We start from the raw sequence: 23,548 nt of genomic DNA on the forward strand, positions 1-23,548 counted from the left end.
CTTCCATTCAGTAGGAGTCCCTCCTTTCCACTTAAGAAAGGTCACAAAAGGAGTTTGGGGTTTTAGTTTCAGTTCTTACCCCAACTTCTTCTCTATCTCTGCTGGATCTCTCTCGGCTCTCTCAGACAACTCTGTCTTCCTTGCTCAGCTGTATGCTGTTTCTGCTGCTTCTCTAGTTCAGTTTTTATCTGTTGGCTATTAGCCATAGCTTCTATTCACTGCTACCTCTGCCACTGTTCTGTTTGCCCACTCACGGTGGAGAAAACTTCTTTAGCTTTCAGCCACAGGTACTTAGCTCAGCATTACGCTGTTCCAAGTCCCTGCAGCTCCAGCTGGGGGCTGGGGGGGGGGGAAACCAGAGGCCCCAAGGGGCTCCGAGCTCCTTCCTTGTGGCATTCACAACATGGTTACCTTCTAACACCAAACTACAACTACCTTCTCTTCCGTTCTGGTTGTGATATGTTTATATTTTGCAGAAGCGCTCATTGGCTAAAACTTCAAAACTTCAAGGGTTACCACCCCCTGGGGTTTTACCATTTTATAACTGCAGGGGGAAAACTGTTTTCCCCCCACCACATTCAGATAACCTCATCTACAGTGAAGACTATACAAATGAGATAAGAAGTAATTTTGAGAGGACACTCGTACAACTTCTCAACCACCATGTAACCCACTTGGACCAAATCTGAGACATTTGAGCAGTGCTTCATTTTTATGAAATGTTACTGGGGAAATCCTTCACGGCTTTTTAAAATACAAGACTCTCCTGTAGATACCTGAATCTAAAGCTGCCATCCTCTTCTCTACCTTTGCCCCCACCTATGACCTCTCTCAATCACAGGACCTGGAAATCATCCAGGGTACAGGACCTCTGAGGATCTTTCAGGAAATCAGACATATATCAACTGATGTGTACTACAAGGTCTCGCAGGGACACAGTCAATTAGGTGTGACAATTAGCTCATTAGTCCACAGTTCCAGATATTATCATATGTATCTGCAATTTTTTTTACAGTTTTAACTTCTTGTTTGTGGTGTATATAAAACAACAGAGATGTGTATCTAAAAATATACTAAAATCATACATTTAGTGGCACCTAACCTTTTTCTTTCCCACTCTTCTCACATGGCTATCTAAACTTGCTGTCTAATTTGCCACTATTTATAATAAGATCAGCCTTTTTAACTGCACTATTATTGTGCCTATAATGAATTGTTTTTGGAAAGTCTCCTGGTCCTGCATATCATCATTCAAAATTAAAAAGATTCCTTTTTAATTAAGTAGTGGGAGCTGTTCCATGAAATATTGCCAGTGCAGAAATTTTTGAGAAGCTAAATAATAACTAAAGATTACAGAGAGTTATTAGAAGGGAATGTTAGAATTTTAGATATTTGAACTTGCCTGCATTATATGATAACATATATAAATTAGGTTTCTGACTTTAAAAAATTGCACTTACAAAGAAAGGAGACTATACAATTACACCCAGAATGCATGAAAAACTTCCCACTGATCCTATCTTCCATTTTGACAAAATCAGAGGTTTTTTTCAGAAATACTTTAACATATAAAATGTTGTTAGGGAAATTCTTTATGATATTCTACATCATATGGCATTGCAGTTACCAAATTCAAGTTCTGATGCCCCCTTCCCATCCCCTTCTGGAATGCTTCGTCCATTTCAAGAGAAGACAAGGAATGCATACAGCACTACTGCACTCCCCATCTGTACTGCCTGCACAGTAGAGGCTCAGGTCGAGTAGAAGGGAAAGGGAACTCCTACAAGCTTGTGCAGAAATGCTTCTCCTTACAGGAGGCACCAGTTTCCTTCCTTTCCCAAGAAATCCTTTCCAGCATGGAAATGGCAACTATTTCATAAAAGATCCCTGTAAACAATGTTTTTAAATTTTGTCATCCTTATTCCCTCTTTCTTAATTTTTCCACTTTGACACTGTTGTATACTACTAGGGATTTGGGTGTCATTTTCTAAACAAATATTAAGCATCTAATGTGAAGAGCACATCACGAAAGTACTTGTCCTGCCTCCTTCCTTCTTTCATGATTAGAAGAAAGCCTTTCCTTTTGTGTAGTTTGTGGGGGTTTTTATCCAGAGATCAAGGAAATAAATACCCAATTCACTCCCTTGGGCCCCCTTTTTCTGGCCTCTGCTCTGGAAAGCACGTAAACACGGGCCGCTGCCTTTCCTGCTTTGGGGGAGCTTTGGGCGTACTTATTAAATATGTGATTAAGTTCCATCACAACTAGTGTTGTTTTTTTCAGTTGATTTTTTTCTATGGAACTTAGCAACCAATCACAGTAAAACAAATTAAGTGAACTATGTGCTGAAAGAGAGTCATCTTATTGATGTTTTAAAGCAAAGGCAAATTGAAAAGAAAATCAGCTCTAGGGGTAGTGAAGGGATTTTAAATTCATGGTTCGACAAACAGGAAAATAATGAGAGCTTGTGAAGAGGTGAGAAGTTTCATGAAACATATTTGAACAAAGGCACTAGGCTGAGACACGTGTCATTTTGATAAAGGGAAATTGCATGAATTGTATGAACATAAACCATGAAGATGTTTGTACTTAGAATAATTTTTGAGGGGAAAAAAGAGAGATTTTGTGAAACATTTGATGCCTTATAGCAATTGTGGTAATACTAAAAAATATGTACAGCATATCTCCATATTTTAGAGAACATAGGCTAAATCCTTAACCCACCACAGTATATGCTCAGTGTGAAGAAAAGTACTTCAAAGGCAGGATAAAATTGAGTGAAATACACCTACCTTGTAGACATCCTAGGCATTATGTAGAGTAGCACAGCAGAGGCTCTATTTACTTGCAAAGAGGGCTGACAGAACAGAATAACGAGAGTATTTAGCTGCCAGCATTGCTTCTTGAGCAAGAGGGTCATCTGAGCTCAGTAGCCATGTAAGAGTAAGGCAGTTTGGAGTCTAATGCTAAAGCAGATGCCTGGGCACCCCTGCTGCAGCAGACCTATGCATCAACACCTCCCATGGGGGCAATCTGTTCTCAAAAAGCTTTGAATTTATGCCTAACTTTACTTGCCCAGAAGTTAGATGTATTGAACTATCCACTTGTTTTCTTTCTTACTACTCATGCAGAAAATAAGTGTCAAGACGAGTGTGTCACATTGGGGGGTGTCTTGCACTGCTGCCCTGGGCAGCCACAGCAGCTCTGCACTTGAATGAGGCTTGCTGAGCAGGGTGAAGAACAGGCTGTGGAGCTGCATTATGAATTCCTTGGACATCAGTTCCCAAGTCAAACTCTGGATTTTGAATGATAGATAAAGCCTATTGCTGGATCTAACTCAGAACCTGTGAAAATTAGACCACCATCCATTTTTCACCTTGAGTCATGTGTTACAATAAAAATCAGACTTTTTTTTCCAAATCTGTGGGTTTTTAACCAAGTCAACACAACACTGTGTTGTAACATGAATAAATGGGAGTCATATGCAAGCTACCAACTTCAGGCACCTATTTAGGTTTTGCCATATCTAGAAGGCGGGTTCTCAGCCTCAGCAAAATTATTTAAATCACCATGTGAAGAGCTCTAACTACATCCTATTCAATCAGACTAAGATCCAAGTGCTTCTTAAGGCTTCGAAAAAGCAAGTAAAAAGATTTGTGTTGGTTTCACCATACCGGTCACTATGTCAGAAGTACTTCCATAGAACTATCCATGGTGTCAGCACACACACTTACCAATTGTTATTGCTAGCATATGGCTGTTCCCAGAAAACAAAGAATACGAAATCTTTTTGATTCTGTTAAATAGGTAGATAATTACTTGAATGTTACTGACAGTGAAAGCAAGGAGCTATGAGAGTGATCAGAGCAGTGTCACAGTTTTGCCAATGCCAAAGCATTTTATTAAACACCAGAAAACACTTCTAAGAAAGGACACATGATGTTTACAGAAGTAATAATCCAAGCCTTGTGCATAACTTGCACACAGAGCCATATGAAATGCAGGTACAAACTTCTAAATTTTCTGTTGGTGACGTATAATATTTCAGAACAGTGTAATTTTTTTGCCCGTTCATTTGGGGTGATCATTGATGACTAGAGTTTGCACGAAGAATGAATAAACACTGTGACAAACAGGGAAATATCAAGACAATTTTACTGCCTCGTGCATACCTCTTCTATGTCTTGGTAATTGCTGCTTTGCTGTGTGATTAAATCAAAGACTGGTCTTCAGGAAGAAAGAGGAAGAAATTAAAAAGCAGCAATGATCAGACTGTAGCCCAAGGTAAATAACGTCAAAGATTGTAAGACAATGGTGGATGCCTCATCAGTTGTGAAATAAACACTTTGTTTAGGATAAAAACACATACTGAATTGTAAATATGCTGGTATTAGAAAGGTGGAATTGTTTCTGGATTGTCAAATGGACTGATAGGCTTTCTTAGAGAGACTTGCAGGGGTTTGTCTAACTGTGTGTTAAGAGACACTTTGACCATCATTCAGATGATATTCATAAGTTGCTCAAACAACAGAGCTGAAAGCACTGCTTGGCTAGTGGTAGAGGTTCCTTGAGAAAAAGAGGGACCAAGGCTAACCCTTGGAAGACCTGGAAGAGCAGCCAGGCTCATGCAGAGCAGCTGCTGCCCAGAGTTCCTTGTGGAACCCACGTGGACCATGCACAGCCACCCCAACGGAGAGCAGGAGACACAGACAAGAGGCATGGGGAAGGATGAAGAAGTAGATGTGTGCAGGGCTAGACTGGTACTGGGGTACCTACCTGCCCTGTTAGTGCTTGGGGAGGGCTTTCCCTGGGAACAGACAGCAACTTGGAGGATGTAGCTTAGCCCCATCTGGGAACTGGCAGGGATTTGAACAGCTGGAGCTGCTAAAGCAGACAAACTGACCCCAGCTCAACCCTGACCTCAAGGATGAACTCGAGAGGGACAGAAGGGATACAAGTACATCTCACCTCGTAACTATGTGGTACACAACATGAGTTTCCACTGGAAAAATTCATCAGAATGTGAGCTTTGATTTCAGTGGTGTTTTAAGCTGGAATTTTTTCTCCAAATTGCTACTATGCATTTCCCAAAGTTTTTCCCAGGTCTACTCAGTGTTCTAAAGAAACATGACTGTTTCCCATACAAATCAAACAAGGTTTATAGGTTTTCACAAGCTTTATTGACATGTGGTATTGAGTGTCTGCCATAATTAGGGAAATTCATATCAGTGGAATATTAAAAAGAAAAAAGGTGATTTATTAGAAGCAGCATCTCTTCTTAAAGCTGGCTTAAATTTATAAGAATTTTCCAGCGTCTGTCTAAAAATTTTGCTGACTTTTGTATTCCCAAGGGAGCAATAATTGCACCACACTGTTCTCAAAACAGTTCTGCAAAGATATACCATGTTAAGGAATCCCTTTTATTAATGACACTGTACTTGGCAGTGAGACAACCATTCAGAAACATGTTTATTTTAAACTTTCAAGTTGGAATCTCCTCTTTCACTGGGAAGGTTATAGCTCTTGTGTTCTTAGTAGAATTTTTCCTAACTTATACTGGCATAACAGAATAGATTCAAACCTTAGAGAGGCACTGGAAACACCAGTAGCATAAAAAGCTCTGTTTTTAATATGGTACTTATAAATGAGGTGGGAGATTTCCACACTGGGAGAGGTAACTGGAGAGGCTGATCAGATGTGACACCTGGAAAGTTAGTGTTGTGGAATACTTAGTCCATTCTGAGGGGGGAGTTTAGGTAGTGTATATACCTATCAAACTAATTGCATAGTTTATTTTAGCTAGTCAAATTTCTGGGCAGGAATCCATGTGTTATTGAGGCAGGATAGGTGGAGAGAGGTATATTTTATCAGTAAGATAAGCCAGTAGGAAAGATCATGAAAGAGTGCACAGAAAAAAGCACTCTTGGCATCATTGTAGGCATAACTTAAAGTAACGGCATGGAAGGAGAGATTTCAAAGTTTTGTATGAGGATATTCTACTTTTACTATTACACTTTTACAATTTAAAAATTAATTTTTTGTGGTTGCATTTGATTTTTTCATGTTGACTTAAACATATTATCTATGTGGCTATAAGCCATCCTTCTTTATTAAACTCATCTGCCAAAGATAGAATCACCTGTTCTTCAAAGGTACAGATGTTCCTTATAAATGTACCAATTCCCAAGAGTAATGAACTACTCAGAGTAATTTTAAAAAAAAAATTAATATGCCTGAACATTAAATCTGTGAAGAAAACAATGCAGCAATACCAGTTCCTGAAAATGCTATACAGTGCTGTTCCTACCAAGATAACATTCTTATTAGATTTAGAAGGTACCATGAAATTTTGAGGCACTGTTAGCTGACAAATAATATTTTTCATCTTTAATTTGCAGTCTCCCTGAAAAAGGAACTTGAAAAAATGTCCTCTAATCATTTGTGTCTGACTGTGCTTCAAGTCTGCTAATAGAAGCCCCTGAAATGGTTTACTTGAAGTGTTTCTGAATGACTAAAAGTATGTTTTAAATAACAGCATGAATGTAAGCAAGGACATAGAACTGGGAAGAAATCTCCTCTCTTACTGAGGGTTACTGAATCCCATCCTTTTTTTCTGTTTCATATCACTCTTTCATTTTACACTCTCTTCCTCATGAAGCAGAGACACACTGGCCTTAAGTGAAATTCTTCACCTGGCCCCTTGGACTTTATGGAGTTGAAGAAAGATTATTTGGGACAAAAAAATACCTACCCCCAAGAATTTTCCTGTACTTCACATACCTTCAAAACATGTATAATGTATGGGCATCCGTGACCCTGCCCTTCTTTCTCCATTTGCATTTCAGCACATTTTAAGTTTGTAAGCCTCTTGGTCATGCATCAGTACCTGTTTTATTTGTGTATTCAGGTACAATGGGCAGGTAAAAAGGTGCTTTGTTTATTTTCACCTGTAATAAAGTGTCGGATCATTCCACCACCTCCTTATTAAATGAAATGGATTTTCTCCTTTGTCCTCAATGTCAAGTTGATCCACAGTGGTAACAGAGCAACAATAAAACTTCAGGGTCTTCTGATTCTGCCATTACATCTGTTAGCTCACCATCTTTTTCTTGTATGACAGAGAATGTGATGAAAAACCATGGGACATCAGGAATAGACATCCTGGTACTCAAATATTATTTATTTAAAAAATAACAGGGAATTCTTCCTTCTAATTTTTACACTATTTACACTGGGACTACCCAGGTGTTTATGGCACAAGCAGACACACAGGTGCATTATACAGTTTGCAAACTGATGAAGCTCTGTCATACTTGATTTGTAGTCTTTATTTTTCTGGAACCACTGTGCAAGCTGTTCGAAAACACTAAGGAAGAGATTTTTAAATGTGTCTTGTTCAGTCTGCTCTTGCATTTTGCAGCTGACACAAGTCTTGGAACAGATGATGTTTATGATGACAAAGGGTGCCAGTGTGACGTGTCAGTAGAAGATCTCACCCCTGCTCTTAAAACTGTCATCAGAGCAATCAGGTGAGTAAAAAATACCGAGTTAATAAATATTTGAGATTCCTTTGGTTATGATTCTAATAAACTGCATGTCAATTCATTAAATGATTGTTAGTTAAACTTATTACATAGCTAATGCTAATATACTATGCTTCCTTTTTATCAGTATTTTAGTTAAATTAAAATATTTTATAGGTTCTGTTATCAGCTTTTCAATATCTAAAAGTGTTATATGATTTTACACAGAAAAGAAAGAGAATAGTGGATATAATTTCCATTATATTTCCTGTAATCCAAATACAGTTTGATGTAATTTTACTGAATGTGTATCACCTTGCCTGGAAAAGTTATTTCCTTTAAAAGTGTAGGGCTGTATTTCATTTCCATATTCCTGAAACTTTCATAAGACTTCTACTGAAAATTTCTTCTGGTAAGAGCAGAATAATTACATTCATTCAGCTGTGTGAAGCCTTGCCTACCACTGTCTACTGAACTAAATATAACCCAAATAATTTAAAACTGTTAGTCTCCTTATTTTCCAAGAAAGCAGCAAACTACATTGGAACTTATAAAATTACCTGTATTGAAAGTTTAAATTTAGCATTCACACTCTTGAGAATGCCAAGGCTCTACATGTTCCAGAATATTTTGAAGTACAAATTCTGACAGGTAAAATCACCACCATAAAGTGTACAACAACAAGCAAGGAGAGTTCAAGCAGGTTATTCCTGGGTGTGACCCCAGTCACTGCATCACAGCTACATCACTGTCCAGCACCCTTCTTGCAGGCAGGCGGGCAGGCAGGCAGGCAGACAGGCAGCAGCCAAAAGGAATTTCTCCAAAAACCTACAAAAAGATTATGTTTTCCTGCAGGGCAACTCTTGCCTGAGTCTTTTCAGCACCACAGCAAAGAAATCCTCAAGGTTTTTATCAGTTAATTTCATACAGTGATAGCCTATGGGTTACTTGTATTTCCTTCCCCTTTTTCCACTGATTAAAATGAAAACAGACACTGAGTAAGGCTGTTTCTAAAACTTTTCTACTAGCACAGAGAGCTTGACAGATAAATTGCAGACATCTTTTCCAATCATTTTTCCAACCTTCCTGGAAATGACCTCACAGAACGTGTCAGATACCAGGCCCGTGCCCACAGCCACTGCAACTGGCAACTCGAATGTCACTGATGAGAACTGTCTCTTGCCAGAAATGTTTCAGCAGGTGACAGAAATCCTTCTACACAGTGGACACCCACAAGGCAAGCCTATTCCCTTAAATGGAAAATGCTCAAATTAGGAACAATCAGCACAGTCCGTTGACTTTAGTGCCAAAGATTCTTGTCTGCGATGCTGCATTTTAAACAGACTGGTTGGCTCTTGCACCTTGAAAATTGTACAGGCAAGCAATACCACTGATCATCTCATTCTTAATACGATCCAAATTCCTTGAAGCTTGTTTTCTAAGGTGCCACTGGATTGTTCATTGCATCATCTGCATTTTTGCTCGGTTCTCTTGGTCATTATCAGTTCAAATGGAAAGTAACCAAACATGAAGTACATAGCTGGCAAATTTTCTCCACAGTGCCATTCACAGAATTGTTCTAATAAGAAGAGCAAAGATGCAAGAATTTGATTGTTTCATTCATGCACCACTTAACTAATGAGAATTAATTTTTTAGATTATCTCCAACTGTTCTCTGCATGGTCGGCTTACCAGAAAAGCAACTAATTTCACCACTGAGGCTGCGAATAAGAATCTCCACTTGATATCAATTAGCCATGATTCTCTCCCACCTCCTTCCAAATGTTAGCATTTCACTAGATTACAAGTGGCACATGCATCTTGCTTCAGAAACATACCTTTTTTTGACATGTGTAAAGCAGTAACATGCCATGATCTTCAGACTTCTGTTAAATGCTACACTTTAATCTCTCAAAATAAAGAGACTGATAATTCAGTTCATCAGGTATCTGATACACCTCTTTCTGATCATTCAGAGTATCTGTTACCTGGGATCTATGCAACATCTGAAGAAGGATCTGAGACTCTGTATAGTAACTGTAGAATTTCAAGATGATAACATCTGCCTATATGGAAACTTTGTGCCTCATTTTGAAGCTTGTTTTTAGAAACGGCTTTAAATTGCAAAGGCAATGGGGGAGGGTGAAGGCTGTTTTTCCCTTTATGCTGGTGTACAGAAGCAGGTGAAGACAAGAAGGCACTTGCATAGCTTCATGAAACACTTTGAAAAGACCCCAAATATAAACACTGACAGTTGAATCCATTCTTTATACATCAACTTGAAAAATTGTAATAAGGGAGAATAATTATTTTTCGCTGCTTAGAGATGGGTATAAATTGTTTTACAATTACACAAATGGCCCTTTTGTTTTGGGGAGGAAATTAAATTAGCCAAATTAATTCATGCCTGTGGGTTTACAGAGGTAGGTCGTCTCTCAGTTTTGGAATCAAATGATTTAAGCTTGGGTTTTTTTCTGTGAAAGGAGCCTAAAATATACTGGTTACTCTCAGGTTGGACAGCCTCAAAATAGCGAAAGACAAAAACTGGTTTATTTATAGTCTTTCATTTTAACAATTTCAAAGCATACTGCTTCAGTTTTGACCCTATTTACTTACATTTTCTCCAGGACTACTTTATTGTTCAAAACAACTTCTTGATTTTAAATAAACAAATGCCCAAACTTTCATTTTGAAATGGTCAAAACAGATGACAGAGAAAATAATCCTTTCCTGAAAAAGTTATTACCATTTTGGCCCTTTCCAAAAAAGATAGGACTCTTAACCAGTCCTACTAAGACCCTTAAGGCAGACCTGTCTGGTAACATGTTAAGCTGTCAACCTGCTCTCAAAGCCTCCTAAGGTGAGTCTTTCATCTCCTGTGCTGCCTCCTCCATCCCCCTTAATACAAGCTCTCTGTGAGGCAAGATCAACTGAAGGAGTAGGGAAAGTAAAGAAAAGCTGCTCGATGCATTTTAAGTGTTGGGTAAGTAGGGAACAGATGGGTAGTGTGGTGAAAGATGATGTGCTCCACAGCATGCCTTGAGCCAGAGCAGGATCAGTCCTACTCCTCTGCAGCCTCTGGCTGGGATAAGAGCAGTGCACAAAGCAGTTTCTGCTAGCAGGACACTGAGCCTTTGTGCCAACAGGTTTTGTAGCACTATTCAACTGTCCCCAGTCTTGTCGTGAGCAAAAAGCCACTAATATCCTGCAGAGTTCCAGGAGCTTAACAAAACCCATTGAATTTTCCAACTCTGTTAGTTCAGAATGATGAATGTGTATAAAAGAGACTAAAAGGAAGATGAGGATACCTTGTTTCCATATATTGTGATATCTCTGATCATTTTCCATAGCAAGAGGCATGCAATTCTATAATACCCTCCACAATGGAAATTATGGAATTACTTCACTATTTACGGAATATAAAATAAGATTTGAGAAGCATAAATAAATACGCAGTAGAAATAACTGCAATGGCAGGAAGATGAACGTATTGACGTAATAGGTTTTTTCTCTCTTTAGTGATTGCAAAGATATGTTTTCATTTGTTGTTAATAAAAAAATAATAAATGTAGCTAAACATAATGAAACTTGAGAGTTCTTGAGTTGATAAGCTGTATAGTTGAATAGTCATACATATTTAATAGACAAAGATGAAAAACATAACTTACCATTCATGTTCAGTCATTGCAATGTTTCTCAAACACCTATAAAATGTATTTTTAGCAGCCACTATGAATCTGTTCAGTGTGATGTTTCAGAATCCCCTTTTCCTTTTAAAACCAAACACAAAATATACAAATGTATATTTTCTGCCCAGATGCTCTTCAGAGCCTAGGAAAGACTCTTAGGTATGTCTTTGGCTAGGACAGCACTGTGCTTGGGAAAAAACAATATCTCTGCCTCTAGGGAATGGATTAGCCAGGTCAAGACCTGAGAGAGGAGGCAATTTTTACTCATTCACCCCACAAGTAGTAGAACTGTCTCTCAAGCACGTTTGTCTGTTGGCATCTCTATACTGGATTTTGATCTCTCCTGCACATTGCAGTTTTACCAGGACAAAGGGTTATTTGGCAAGGTAAGGACAGAGAGACAGAGGAACCAGCACAGCTAGATCTCTTTGCACCTGCTTTCCTGATGGAGTAAGGTGAGCAAAAAACCTGTGGTCACCTCATCTGGCTATGGGTAAAACAACCTACCTGTCTTTTAATATACAAGGCAGTAACTATGTATGATTCTACCTGAATTCCAGTAGAATGAAACTCTGTTTCTTCCTGAGACAGTGACAAGACTGACAAGACACACTTTTAAAACTAATAACATGAGTATGAAAGGGCTGCACAGAGGATTAGGAATGTTCTAACTTGGTGCCTGTCTCAGCAAAGTACACTAAATGACAAACAGAATAGCTTTTAATAATGGAAGGGTCAACATGAATGGAAACAAAAATGCAGTGAATGCCATAGAAGGTATGCAACCTGCATTTACAGAAAACACTGTAACTTTAGAGCAGTGCTGATCCTGCATTTGAGAACCAAGAAATGAAATGGGAGCTGCTTTTGGCTGCTGGAGTCAATAAGACATTTGGTATTGGACCTATAACTTTCCACAAATTATCAGGGTACAAGATAAGATTAGTGAGACCTGTGGTTTAGACATTAATTCTAGACAAAGCACTTTTACGTATTGGTCTGCTTCAACACAAGACTTTTTTTCTGCTTTTCTCTGGATGCATCACTGAAACAAGCTACTTTTTTTGGCTGATTCTTACCAGAAAATTGTCGTCCTTGTGATTTGGGTGGGTTTACAAACGTGTATTGTCTATCACATTAGATTTGAGTTATAAAACATCACCGCACTGCATGTCATACAGCGATTTAAACATGCAAACAATGTTTTAAAAAGTCATGGGGACTACGGGGCTTTGTTGTTCGGGGTTGATTCCTACTTTCAGCCGCTGCTGATCAGTACCAGCAGTTCCGTGCAGTCAGTGGCGACTCGGCTCGGTATATGATGGGTCTTGTTTGCCCCCTGGTGGTACCGCTGGAAATGACAACCCGGGCTCGTTTGCTCTGTCCCTCCTGTCCTAAAGGCTGCTGCTCCAAATAATTTGAGTATGCATAACTTTGTGCTCATTTTCTCCTCTTTGTAGGGGTAGGTTACCCGCCTGTGCCTGCAGAACTGAGCCCTTCGTTTTTTATCCCACAGGAACATACACTCTACAAAGTTATAATAATCTATCGAGATGGATGTTCAAGCATATAGAATCATAGAATCATAGAATGGCTTGAGTTAGTTGGAAGGGATCTTCAAGATCATCTAGTTCCAACGCCCCTGCCAAGGGCAGGGACACATCCTGCTAGACCAAGTTGCTCAAAGCCCCATCCAGCCTGGCCTTGAACACTTCCAGGGATAGAGCATCCATAGCTTCTCTGGGCAACCTGTTCTAATGCTTCACCATCCCCACAGTAAAGATTACAATTACAGCCAATCACATAGCTATTTCAAGATAATTGAATTTTAAAAACTGATAGTAAATAACTATGGAAATTCATCCAAATTTAATAACTGCAAAGCAGTTGCTAGGCTCCATCACTGAAAGAATCCAGTGGGTTTTTTACTTAATTAACTTGCAGGGTTTTAATATGCCAGTCTTTTATAACACTTCAGGGGTTTTTTGCACAGTTTATGTAAAGTTTTGTATATTTGAAGAAAAAGAAGTAAGCAATATGAGTTCGTTCCAAACTCTGCTTAAGTTAATTAAGATGGAATCACGAGCTAATACCTAAACCAGAAATAGTATAGTTACACCTCACTGATATTGCTGTGATGCTTTCAATTCTGTGTTTGAATACTGAACATTATGAACAAACTGCCTTGATTAGCAAAAAAAAAGTGTTACAAAGCTGCAAAGCAGTGAAGACTTTTGTGCACACAGATTAAGGAGTTTCCATAGCTGTTAATAAAAATTAGTCTTCTGTCTCTACTCTTGTAAAATCATCCAGTTGTGGTAAATTCAGTTTTGTTCAATTATGGCTCTGCTTTTCTAATAGAGTTTCATAGTTTTACTGTATCAAGAGCATGAGGTAAAAAATTGTGGCCACAAAAATATAATAACAACAACAACAAAATTATGATACCGTCTTGTATGTCAGCTACATCATTTATTCTTTGTAACCTAAATAAAGAACTAGATTCCAGAAGATTGAGTTGTCAGGGTCTTATGAACTGAACATCTTGGCATCATTTGACAGCTACAAGAAAATAAAATCAGCATCCCAGATTCATCCCAGCTCAGAGGCCTTCAGACTACAAAAGATGCCAAAGGCCATTGGTCTGTTGAACCAGCTGGCAATGCAAAAAGAGGAAAGTGCATCATCTGATATATTTAAAACCACACGGAGATCAGTCCTGAACTGTCAAGGTGATGAACTACTCCAAAAAGGCCTTTTCCATTTTTAATTTCTATTATCAGAATCATAGTTCAAGCTCTATACAAGTGACAAACAATTTCATTTTTTAACTGAAAGTTACCAGAATGGGAAATATCAACAGTCTAAGCACTGTGAGAAAAGGCTGACATTATTTGAAAGAATATTTATGTATGATTAAAAATCAGTAGAGGATCACTCTATACTATCAAACTCTACATACCTATTATCATAATGTCTCTCCTAACTACATGAAGTATGTTTTTTTCTAAATTCCACTAAAACATTACTAATCTATTTTTATCAGAGAGTGAGAGCCATGTTTTGGTTTTTATTACAATTTGTTGTCTTACATCTGCCAAATACATATTATAATTAGCACAAAGGGAATATATTAGCATGAACTATTGGCATTTGGAATAGGATACCAATTTACTGTCTCTGCTTTTTTAATTGCAATAGATAGCAAATATCAGTAGCTTGGCTCTAATGGGAATTCATAAGCTCTGTAGCACAGACCAGAATAGCTAACACATCTGATGCCTTGGCTTCTCTCGTAGTTCTTGCATGGAACTCTTCTCTCTTCTCCAGTTCTTATGTAAACCAAGGAAAGCTTCAGGTTTTACCAGCTAACCTGGAAAATAATCTCGCTGTCATTTACTTTCCGAATTTGTCATTTCTATTATTTAAAATTTATAATTTAATATCAAGCTTTTCATTCTAAGAAGAGCTACTCAGTGGACATCACATGCTCACATATCACAAGCCACATAAACTTGTGAAATTCTCACATTAAAAAAAATGCCATTCATCAATTTTGGATATTTACTGTTATCTGAAACTTAGTATTCTGCAGTAAAATTCATGAAAAAATCATGAATGCTAATTAAGCAATAATTTCAATATATTGCAGTGGAGAACAAATGTAAAAACTTCTGTAAAATTTGATCTTAAGTCAAGTAAATAAATTAAAAACAAATTATTAGGCCTGAATGTCAGTTTAAAAAATAAAAACTGATGAAGAATGAAATGAGTGCATAAATTTTTTTTTTTACCAAAGTAGAGAGCTAAAACTTAAAATTAATAAGACAATACTATTATCTATGTTTTTGTAATCAACTCATTAGAGAAATCTTTTCTCTATAAAGAAAAGAAACCTTTTCTCTTTAAAGAAAAGAAGTAGCATAAGCACAAATATAGCTTACAGGATATCCCGCTCTAATCAGTGGAACTAATAGCCACCTAACATATAAAAACCAAACAGATATATATTGATATATTAAACATGCTCTGCAGTTGTTAAAATAGTATTACTTGAACTCTCTTAAACAGCAATTCAAAGGGATAGCTACAGCACATTTGTACAAGCGCATCTGTACTTGCACATTTTTACTTACAAAAACAATTGTGTAAAAGCTGTATTAAAATACCTTCCATTTTAAAATAGCTATGAAATTTTTTCAGTGAAATATATCATATTGTTTCTCAACTGTTGAAAATTAATCTGTGAAATGCTTTTTACCCACAGAATTATGAAATTTCATGTCGCAAAGAGAAAGTTTAAGGAAACACTTCGCCCATATGATGTCAAAGATGTCATTGAACAGTATTCAGCAGGTCATCTAGACATGTTATGCAGGATTAAGAGTCTTCAGTCACGGTAAGGAAAGAATTAGTCCTACTCTGCATAAGCATCTAATGTCATTCACTGCATACTGCATATTGGCAAAGTTCAACATTTCTGTGTTATACAGCCTCTCTTTCTGTGAACACAGCTGAGCCAGAAATGTAATTGTAGGCAAAACCAAGCCAAAAAACTTGTATCTAAACTTTCCTCAGAAAATGGAAGTCTTAACAATAGAAAAGGTAATCCTTTATCTGTACAGTGCATTTGCAAACAAGGAATTTAGTCAGGAGGCTGCCAAAAGGATGAGGAAGATATATGCCTTTCTCCCACTCGAGGTCTTCTCTTTTCACATAAAAGAAATTGGGAACTACTGGTAATGTAGTATTTATGTAGGTTTTGTGCTATAGATTCCTGGCAATAGTAATTAAGAAAAAAAACCCCACAACATTGTATCATATTTACCATTATCAGTATCAGGGCTGAGATTCCTGCTTCAAACTCACAATTCCTCCAGGACTGGAGGCTGTTGTTAGGATGGGAAAGCTGGGGGTGGCATTGGTATGTCTGTTCCTCCACAACATCAGGCTGCTGGAGAGGCCACCTCTTCCCTCCCCCTTTCAGCAAGTCTAGCCTTGGCTCTCCCAGATGATGGCTAAGTTCTGGCCCCTGGTTAGTGCCAACAAAAAAGAAAAGCGGTCTCAAATGCTCAAAATTCATTCCTTTTGGGGTTTTTTCCTTTAATTAATAAAATTATGTTTGTCTTCTTTTTTAAGTGCTTTTTGAAGTATTGTGATTTTCATTTTTAATGTATGGATATAGCAAACATTTCCATATCATCACTGGTTTCAGGAATTGCAGCAGCTTTTGATTTCTCTTACAGCGTTGACCAAATTCTTGGGAAAGGACAAATCACAGCAGATAAAAGAACCAGAGAAAAGAATCCTGCAGAGAATGAGACAACTGATGACCTCAGTATGTTAGGGCGGGTAGTCAAAGTGGAGAAACAGGTAGAGTGATTTTCTATGTTGCTTGGTCTTTCTTTATTGCTCATGCCTATTCTGTACTTCATTGCCAGTTTCAAAAGCTGAACAGTTAAAATATTTGTTCCTAATATCTGCTTCATTTATATGTTGAAGTAAAGTTTATATGGATCGTATTACCTTAACCTTTTTTTCCCTTTTATAACCTTGCTTGTGAAAAATGTACATGGCTTTTGACGTTCTTTTTCAAGGGTCAATAGCATACACCAAGACCTCTTCATTTTTCTCTTCAGCAGTCACATGTTCCAAACATTTTAAATTAGTATTTGCTACTAATGTTAACCTTTTCCTCTCTTTCTATAGGTACAATCCATTGAATCAAAATTGGACTGTCTATTAGATATTTATCAACAAGTTTTGCGAAAAGGATCTGCATCTGCGCTCACTTTGGCTTCATTTCAAATGCCAGCTTTTGAATGTGAGCAGACTTCTGATTATCAGAGTCCATCAGACAGCAAAGATTTATCTAATTCTGCACAAATTAGTGGATGTGTATCCAGATCAGCTAGTGCCAATCTGCCTCGTGGCCTACAGCTTATACTGACACCAAATGAATTTAGCACTCAGGCTTACTATGCTTTCAGTCCAGCTATGCATAGTCAAGCAACACAAGTGCCAAATGATGGACCTGCAACAGTTAATAATACATCAAACCAAATAAACCAGGCAACCAAGCCAGCAACTCCGACAACATTACAAATACCACCTTTCTCATCAATGAAGCATATCAATAAGCCTGAGCCTGTTCATATTATTCCTGTAACCACACAGGAAAATATTTCCAATGTCACCGCTTGCCTTGTTGCGTCAAAGGATAGTGGACAAGTTGCACAGCCCAGTGCAACAAAGGATCTCACGTGGAGAAAAAGTCTGGATACAGAGGGGGAACCTTTGCTCTCAGTTAAACCTGTGGTGCAAATGGACTTAGGAAAATCTTTATCTGTACAAAATCTTATACAGTCTACAGAAGAACTGAATATACAGATTGCTGGCAGTGACTCCAGTGGTTCCAGAGGTAGCCAAGATGTATACTCCAAATGGAGGGAGTCAAAATTATTTATAACTGATGAAGAGTTGGAGACAGAGGCAGGAACAGAGACTACTGAAGCCATCTCACGCCCGTTAGTGGAAACAACTCTCTCTGCTGACTCTCTAAGGACTGGAATATCAAGGTCATCTCAAAGCATCTGCAAGCCAGGGGATGGTACAGAAGCTCTCAATCTGCTCCATGTCAAACTTAAATAACAGCTTGCTGGCTTTCTTCATTGGCTGGTTCATTCCTCTAGTCATACATATCATAGCATGAACTGTTTTGAAAGCCTTTTTAATAAGATGAAATCACAAAAATCAGGATGAATCTGCAAAGCAGTTGAATGAGCCCATATTTCCTAGCTGCATGAAAATGCATGTTTAAGTGATGGCTAGCATCCAAATTTACACCTACAGTATGGCAGCCTTTGATGAAGTACTGTAGGTTTAAATAATGAGTTGCCTACAAAGCTAATGCTGCAGGATGCATCAAAAAGAAAAAAAAAAAATCAAAAATTTGAGCATTTAGACATAGTGCCGTTGCTACAGGGCAGAAGTAAAAATTGTAAGGTTTAAAGCACTTTGCTTCTGAACTAAATAAATATATATATATAATGTCCTGATTTAGATGATAGTTTATGTTTACAACAAAAAAATTATCTACAGCTGCTAGCAAGGTACCAAGGAAATCAGTAATATGGCTAGAAATGCAGGGTTAGAAATGGCTGCCAGTTGCAAGATACACATATTTGCTCATCATTAATCAGTTATTTTTAGCTCTGAAAAACAACAGGTTAACATTCATCCAATTTTTGGTGATTTAGTGCTGTGGCAGAAGCACCTGACACATCACTTTGTTCTTCATAAAAAGAACACTATTTTGCTACAAAAAGTTTGTATTTTAAGGATTGGGGCTGGCCTCAGAAGGGGATAATGCGGGTGGCTACACTGAGAATTCAGGGGAATCGCTCCTCCCAGTCTCATTGAGAAGCCGTCTTGTGAATCCAAACCATTTTGGCAGCAACAGGCGAGGGAAGGAAGCAGGCGCTGCCTTCATGTTAGAAGCAATATTTCCTTCTGTGGAAATTTTGGCAATTTTCCTTGCAGTCCCAATCCGATACTATGACAGCACTTCATAAGGCTGAGAAAGGAGGGAAAACAAGGAACTGAAGTACAAAGTAAAACTAAAGAGGACAGAACAGAGGAGAGAGAAAGACAACACAATCAATGTGGAAATAAATAATAACATAGATTTAGATAGGCAGGAAGGGAAATTATCCCATAAAACAAGAAAGGTAAAGAGGGAAAAAGTTACTTTTTTTTTCCCCACAGATAATGAGTGCTATTTCGAAAAAAATGCCACATAAGCAATCAGAAATTAAAATAGAAGTAGATAAGAGCACCTTAACTGAAAAAAAAAAAAATCAAGGCAAGAGTTTGTTGCTTTTTTAATAAAAGGTGATGAGGAGAGAGAGGGAAAGTGGTAACACTCTTAGATCTTAACACTGTGTCCCAATGGCAGTCATTTTTTTGCGAACTTTCCTAGACAGGGCTTTCAGACTCCTTCCTCCGAATATCCAGGTTTTCAGATTCAAAGCCTACATCAAACTGAGCATTCCTGCCTGATACATCCTCTTTTTTTTCTTACCCTAACCTACACTTCACTTCTGCTGAGATGCAGGAGCACTGTTAGTGCCTCTGCACATCCCCAACAACGCTTTCCTATTGGGAGAACCGTTGCGCAGCCTAAACAGCCTGCTGCCTTTCCCAGCTGAATGAAGTTTCTGTGTGTTGCCTCCTCTCAGATTTACACCCCACCTGCACCACAGGCTTGTAGACAACCCAGTTTGGGCTCAGCTTCCCTCTAGCACCAGGAATACCGAATGTATGGGGGTGCCAGTGCCAGTTCACTCAGGGCAGTGTGTTCTCAAGGCCCAGACCCACTGGGAACTTACTATGTACATCAAAAACATCACTTCAGTCTTAACCATGGCTAAATGCTGTAGATTGTATTGTGAAGGACCTGATCTGTTTACAATGAATCCATTGTAACTTCTGCTTCCATATTTCCTTTAAAGAAGTATTCCTGGATGTTACATGACAATTTTATTATGTGAAAGTAGATGCAAACTGTAGAGTGTATATATTGTGTCATTATATGGGGTCCACGGACGGTACACTGTGTTCCATGGCTTACACCAGAGCAAACTTCAGTTGTTAAATCCTGAAAGACACCTTGAAGCACAATTTCCTCACTGCTGATTTGCCATATAATTTACCACGTTCAGCCTTTCCTGTTTTCTTTACTTGCAATCTGATCATACTAAAGCCTGATTACAACAGTAATTTTGTGAGGATAAATACATTTTTTTTCACATCTCAGTTCACTTAACTATTAACTTATTTGAATGTCTGCAGTTTATCTGGACAGATCTGTAAGTTTAAACTATCGAAAATTTAAAAACTTACAATTTTTTTTAGTTTTCTTTTCCTTTTTCTTAACTCTTTATGGTGCCTTTCTTGCCTTTCACATGAAGCCTCCTGCTGACCTAAGCATAAATATGCAGTTAGGGTTCAGTTAAGGAGAAAGAGATCGGGCACATGGCAATTGTGTGTCTGTAACGAAACTCCCTTCCCCTCCCTGAGGAGATTGAAAAATCAAGGCATCATGAATTGAACACCACTTTTCCACCTTCATCTATGTGAGCAGATGATTGCACCACATTGCATCAATGGGATAACTGAGCATTGCCCCTGCCTGTACCAATTCCACACAGAAATAGGGCCTTGGGTTTTGCTGATAATTTATCTCACAGAAACTTGGTATTTTTGCCTTAAATGACATGCCTGAGTCCTTGTAATTTTAAGTTAATTTATTTAATACAATTTTGTGCACAAAAGAATAAGTTCTATAAATGATGTATGAAAATGTTAATATCTTTACAAAGTACTAATAAGTCTAGAAGATCATATCTTTTCAAATTATGGTTTAGAATCCTAATTTGTTTTCTTTTATGCTCATCATTATTATTTTTGCAGCTGCAAGTCTTATCATATAGGGTTTTTTAACATAATATTGATAGGAAATAGAAAGAGTAGTGAATATATGAAATTTTAAAGAGGAAGAATTGTTTGTTTGGATTTTTATAAGTTTTACTTATATTTCCTCATGAAGAGTTTCCTGTTTCTATGCTCTCTCTTTGAAAGACAGTGTCATGACTGACAATCATTCATTAGTTTCACAAAAGAAGGGCCTGTCTGGCTTTTCAAGTCTTGTTCTGAGCTGCTTAATAAAATCCAGCTCATGACAGCTAATAAGAATTGTTCATGAGTCGGGACAAAAGACAATTTTTTTTCTGATTTACAATCCTCTTGAGGATTGTTGGACAAGAGAATTCAAACTTAAGTAAAAGCTTCAGGAATTAAGCATTATCCAAATAACTGTTTTCTGATCAGCATGTTCTTCTACCTGAATGGAGAACTGAATAGTTTTGATGACTATTATTTGTTTAAGAATTTGTATTTGCTCCTGGCTTATATTATCTATACTTTTAATTTAAATATGAATATGATGTTTTAGCCTAGGGTTCGAGATTGCAAAGATCATACACTTTTATTCACAGTGCCCACAGTTGTTCCATGTTTTTGAGATAATCCTATTAGAGTGACTGCTCTCATTATAGTATGGTGATGAATAATTCACCTGCTTTTGTGATAAGTCAAATCATGCTGAATGGCTGATGTATAGTAGATCATCTGATGTACTGTAGTATTTCTGGATTGGGACCTGCAATCCTTACTCAAGCAAAAATTCTATGGAATTCATTCATTTTATGAAATTCAAGAATTTTTCTTGAAATGGGAACTCAGATTCAAATCCTGATTTTGTTGGGCATCTGTTTAAAGTGAAAATGGTAATATTCCAGTTATTTCCTGAGGAAACTAATACTTAGCTGAATTTACCCATGTCACATTGACTATGTAAAAAATAACGCACAAAGTACTGATGTAAAAAGGGAAGAAGTGAAGGGACAATTTTAAAAAGCACAGAGAATAATCAGAAAATTGGAGCAAGCAGGAAAATATAACAGCAAAGGAATGAAAAAAGGGTTTAAACACCTGAGGCTAAATTCATCCTTGGATGGCTTCACTGACTTCAATGCATTCACTGCCCAGCTGAGTGAAGCTCTGCCTCCGTTGGGATAACCAGGCTCAGTTCCACTGACCTTAAAGGAACTGAACCCACATATACCAGAAATGAACTTGCCTCTCTGGGCCAACTTTTATCCTGACTCATATGTCATGCAATCCTTTTGGATTCACTAGGTTTGAATGAAATACAGGTCAGAAAAGAATTTGTCCCAGATATTTCTGCTTCACATTTTTTTTCCAAGTGTGTTAATTGACTTAATTCAAATGGATTACAACATTACACGACGTCCTGTCACTGTCTAAAAAGGTTAATTAGTTTTTGAAATAAGACTTGTCCCCTGCAATGTCAGTGGAATCATGCAATATTTTCCTGTCCGTTCATCTGGATGCAAATGTGGCCATTCATTCAGTTGTGGCTACACATAGGACAATTCCAGACATACTCAATATCATCTGCTATTGGAAGAATTTTTGACTTCTTTGAAAGCCAAAAGACCGTTTTGTAGCAGGCTTAGAAAGCACGATGGCTGCTTCCACTGACACTGCAACAACATTAGCCAGTACATTACAATGTTAATTGTAAATTCTTGACAAAGTTGAATCCATATTGTTGTTAATAAAAATGATTTGAAAAGTACCATGTTTACTCATTTTATTCCTTACATAAAAGATTGTTTGGTGTGACCACATATCAAGCAAGGAAAAAAAATTAAACTTGGTCATTGTTTTCTTTTTGAAGTTTTGTAATTTTTTATTAAATGAACACCACAAAGGAAGTTCATTAGAATAAAATGCACAGGAACCAGTCTGACAGGTTCAGTTTCTGATAACTGTTTATAGCAAAGTTTACTTAATGTTGCAGCACCTCTATGAAAATGAGTGTGGAAGTTAGATAAATGGCAATTGATTCAGGATTAGCAATCAGGGGCCTGTGCAGGGAGCAGGATTCCTCATAGAAGGCACTTCAGTTTAACCTGAGGCCTAGGTGAAGCCCTTTCTTCTGCATTCAACCACGAAAGTTGCTCTAGAATGTTACTGCACCAAATCTAAAACAATCATTCACGACACACCTTCTTTCCCCAGTGTGCTCTTCCCACAGCCCTGCTGAAGACAACCTTCATTAATTGAGTATAAAATACTAAATATAGAGAGTCCGTGCTGTAGTGAAGTTACTGCCTCTATGGAAGCTTCAAAATCAGAGCCGGACATCTCCAAGTACAGGTGATCTCCTGCCTCTCTGGTGAATGGAACCTTAGATACTGAAATTTAAAGATGCAGTTGCCAGAAAGGCAGATTTCCATGTCAGCCATTTGTACCCACAGGTTATGTGAACGCTAAGCTCTCCTTAAGAATAAACACAGATCAGGAAAAAAGGCAAAGGTATGCATGTTCTTCCTGTGTTAAATGAGGCAGCCTTGCTTCATGTGTGCACAGAAGTAGCAGGGAAGGGTCAGAAGACTGCAGGGAGAAGTCTTTCCTGTTGGGTTACTCAGCACATTGCCATGCCAGGCACAGGCAGTCATGTGCATCCTTAAAGACACATAGCTAAATGTTCCTGTTCAGCTCCTAAAAACCAACCGATTAGACATTGGAATAGGCTGCCCAGGGAGGTGGTGGAGTCACCGTCCCTGCAGGTGGTTAAGGAAAGACCGGACTTAGTGTCATAGTCTAGTTAACATGGTGGTGTTCGGTCACAGGCTGGACTCAACGATCACAGACGACTTTTCCAATTTGATTGATCCCGTGATCCT

The 23,548-nt window shown here is 38.0% G+C and overlaps 1 protein-coding gene across 3 annotated transcripts in view; it reads left to right on the forward strand.

Annotated features, from left to right (window-relative positions):
* Positions 1–22,434, forward strand: part of KCNQ5 (potassium voltage-gated channel subfamily Q member 5) — a 285,817-nt gene extending 263,383 nt beyond the window's left edge. For all 3 annotated transcript variants that reach the window (XM_027644941.1, XM_027644939.1, XM_027644940.1), the window contains 4 exons: positions 7,419–7,527; positions 15,478–15,609; positions 16,457–16,583; positions 16,920–22,434. In XM_027644941.1, the coding sequence (XP_027500742.1) occupies positions 7,419–7,527; positions 15,478–15,609; positions 16,457–16,583; positions 16,920–17,861 (1,310 nt within the window). In that variant the 3' untranslated portion in view covers positions 17,862–22,434. The remainder of the gene's footprint in view (positions 1–7,418; positions 7,528–15,477; positions 15,610–16,456; positions 16,584–16,919) is intronic.
* Positions 22,435–23,548: the final 1,114 nt, after the last annotated feature.

Source organism: Corapipo altera, unplaced genomic scaffold (assembly GCF_003945725.1).
Source record: "Corapipo altera isolate COAL_440 unplaced genomic scaffold, ASM394572v1 2, whole genome shotgun sequence".
In the NCBI taxonomy this organism is placed as follows: domain Eukaryota; kingdom Metazoa; phylum Chordata; class Aves; order Passeriformes; family Pipridae; genus Corapipo; species Corapipo altera.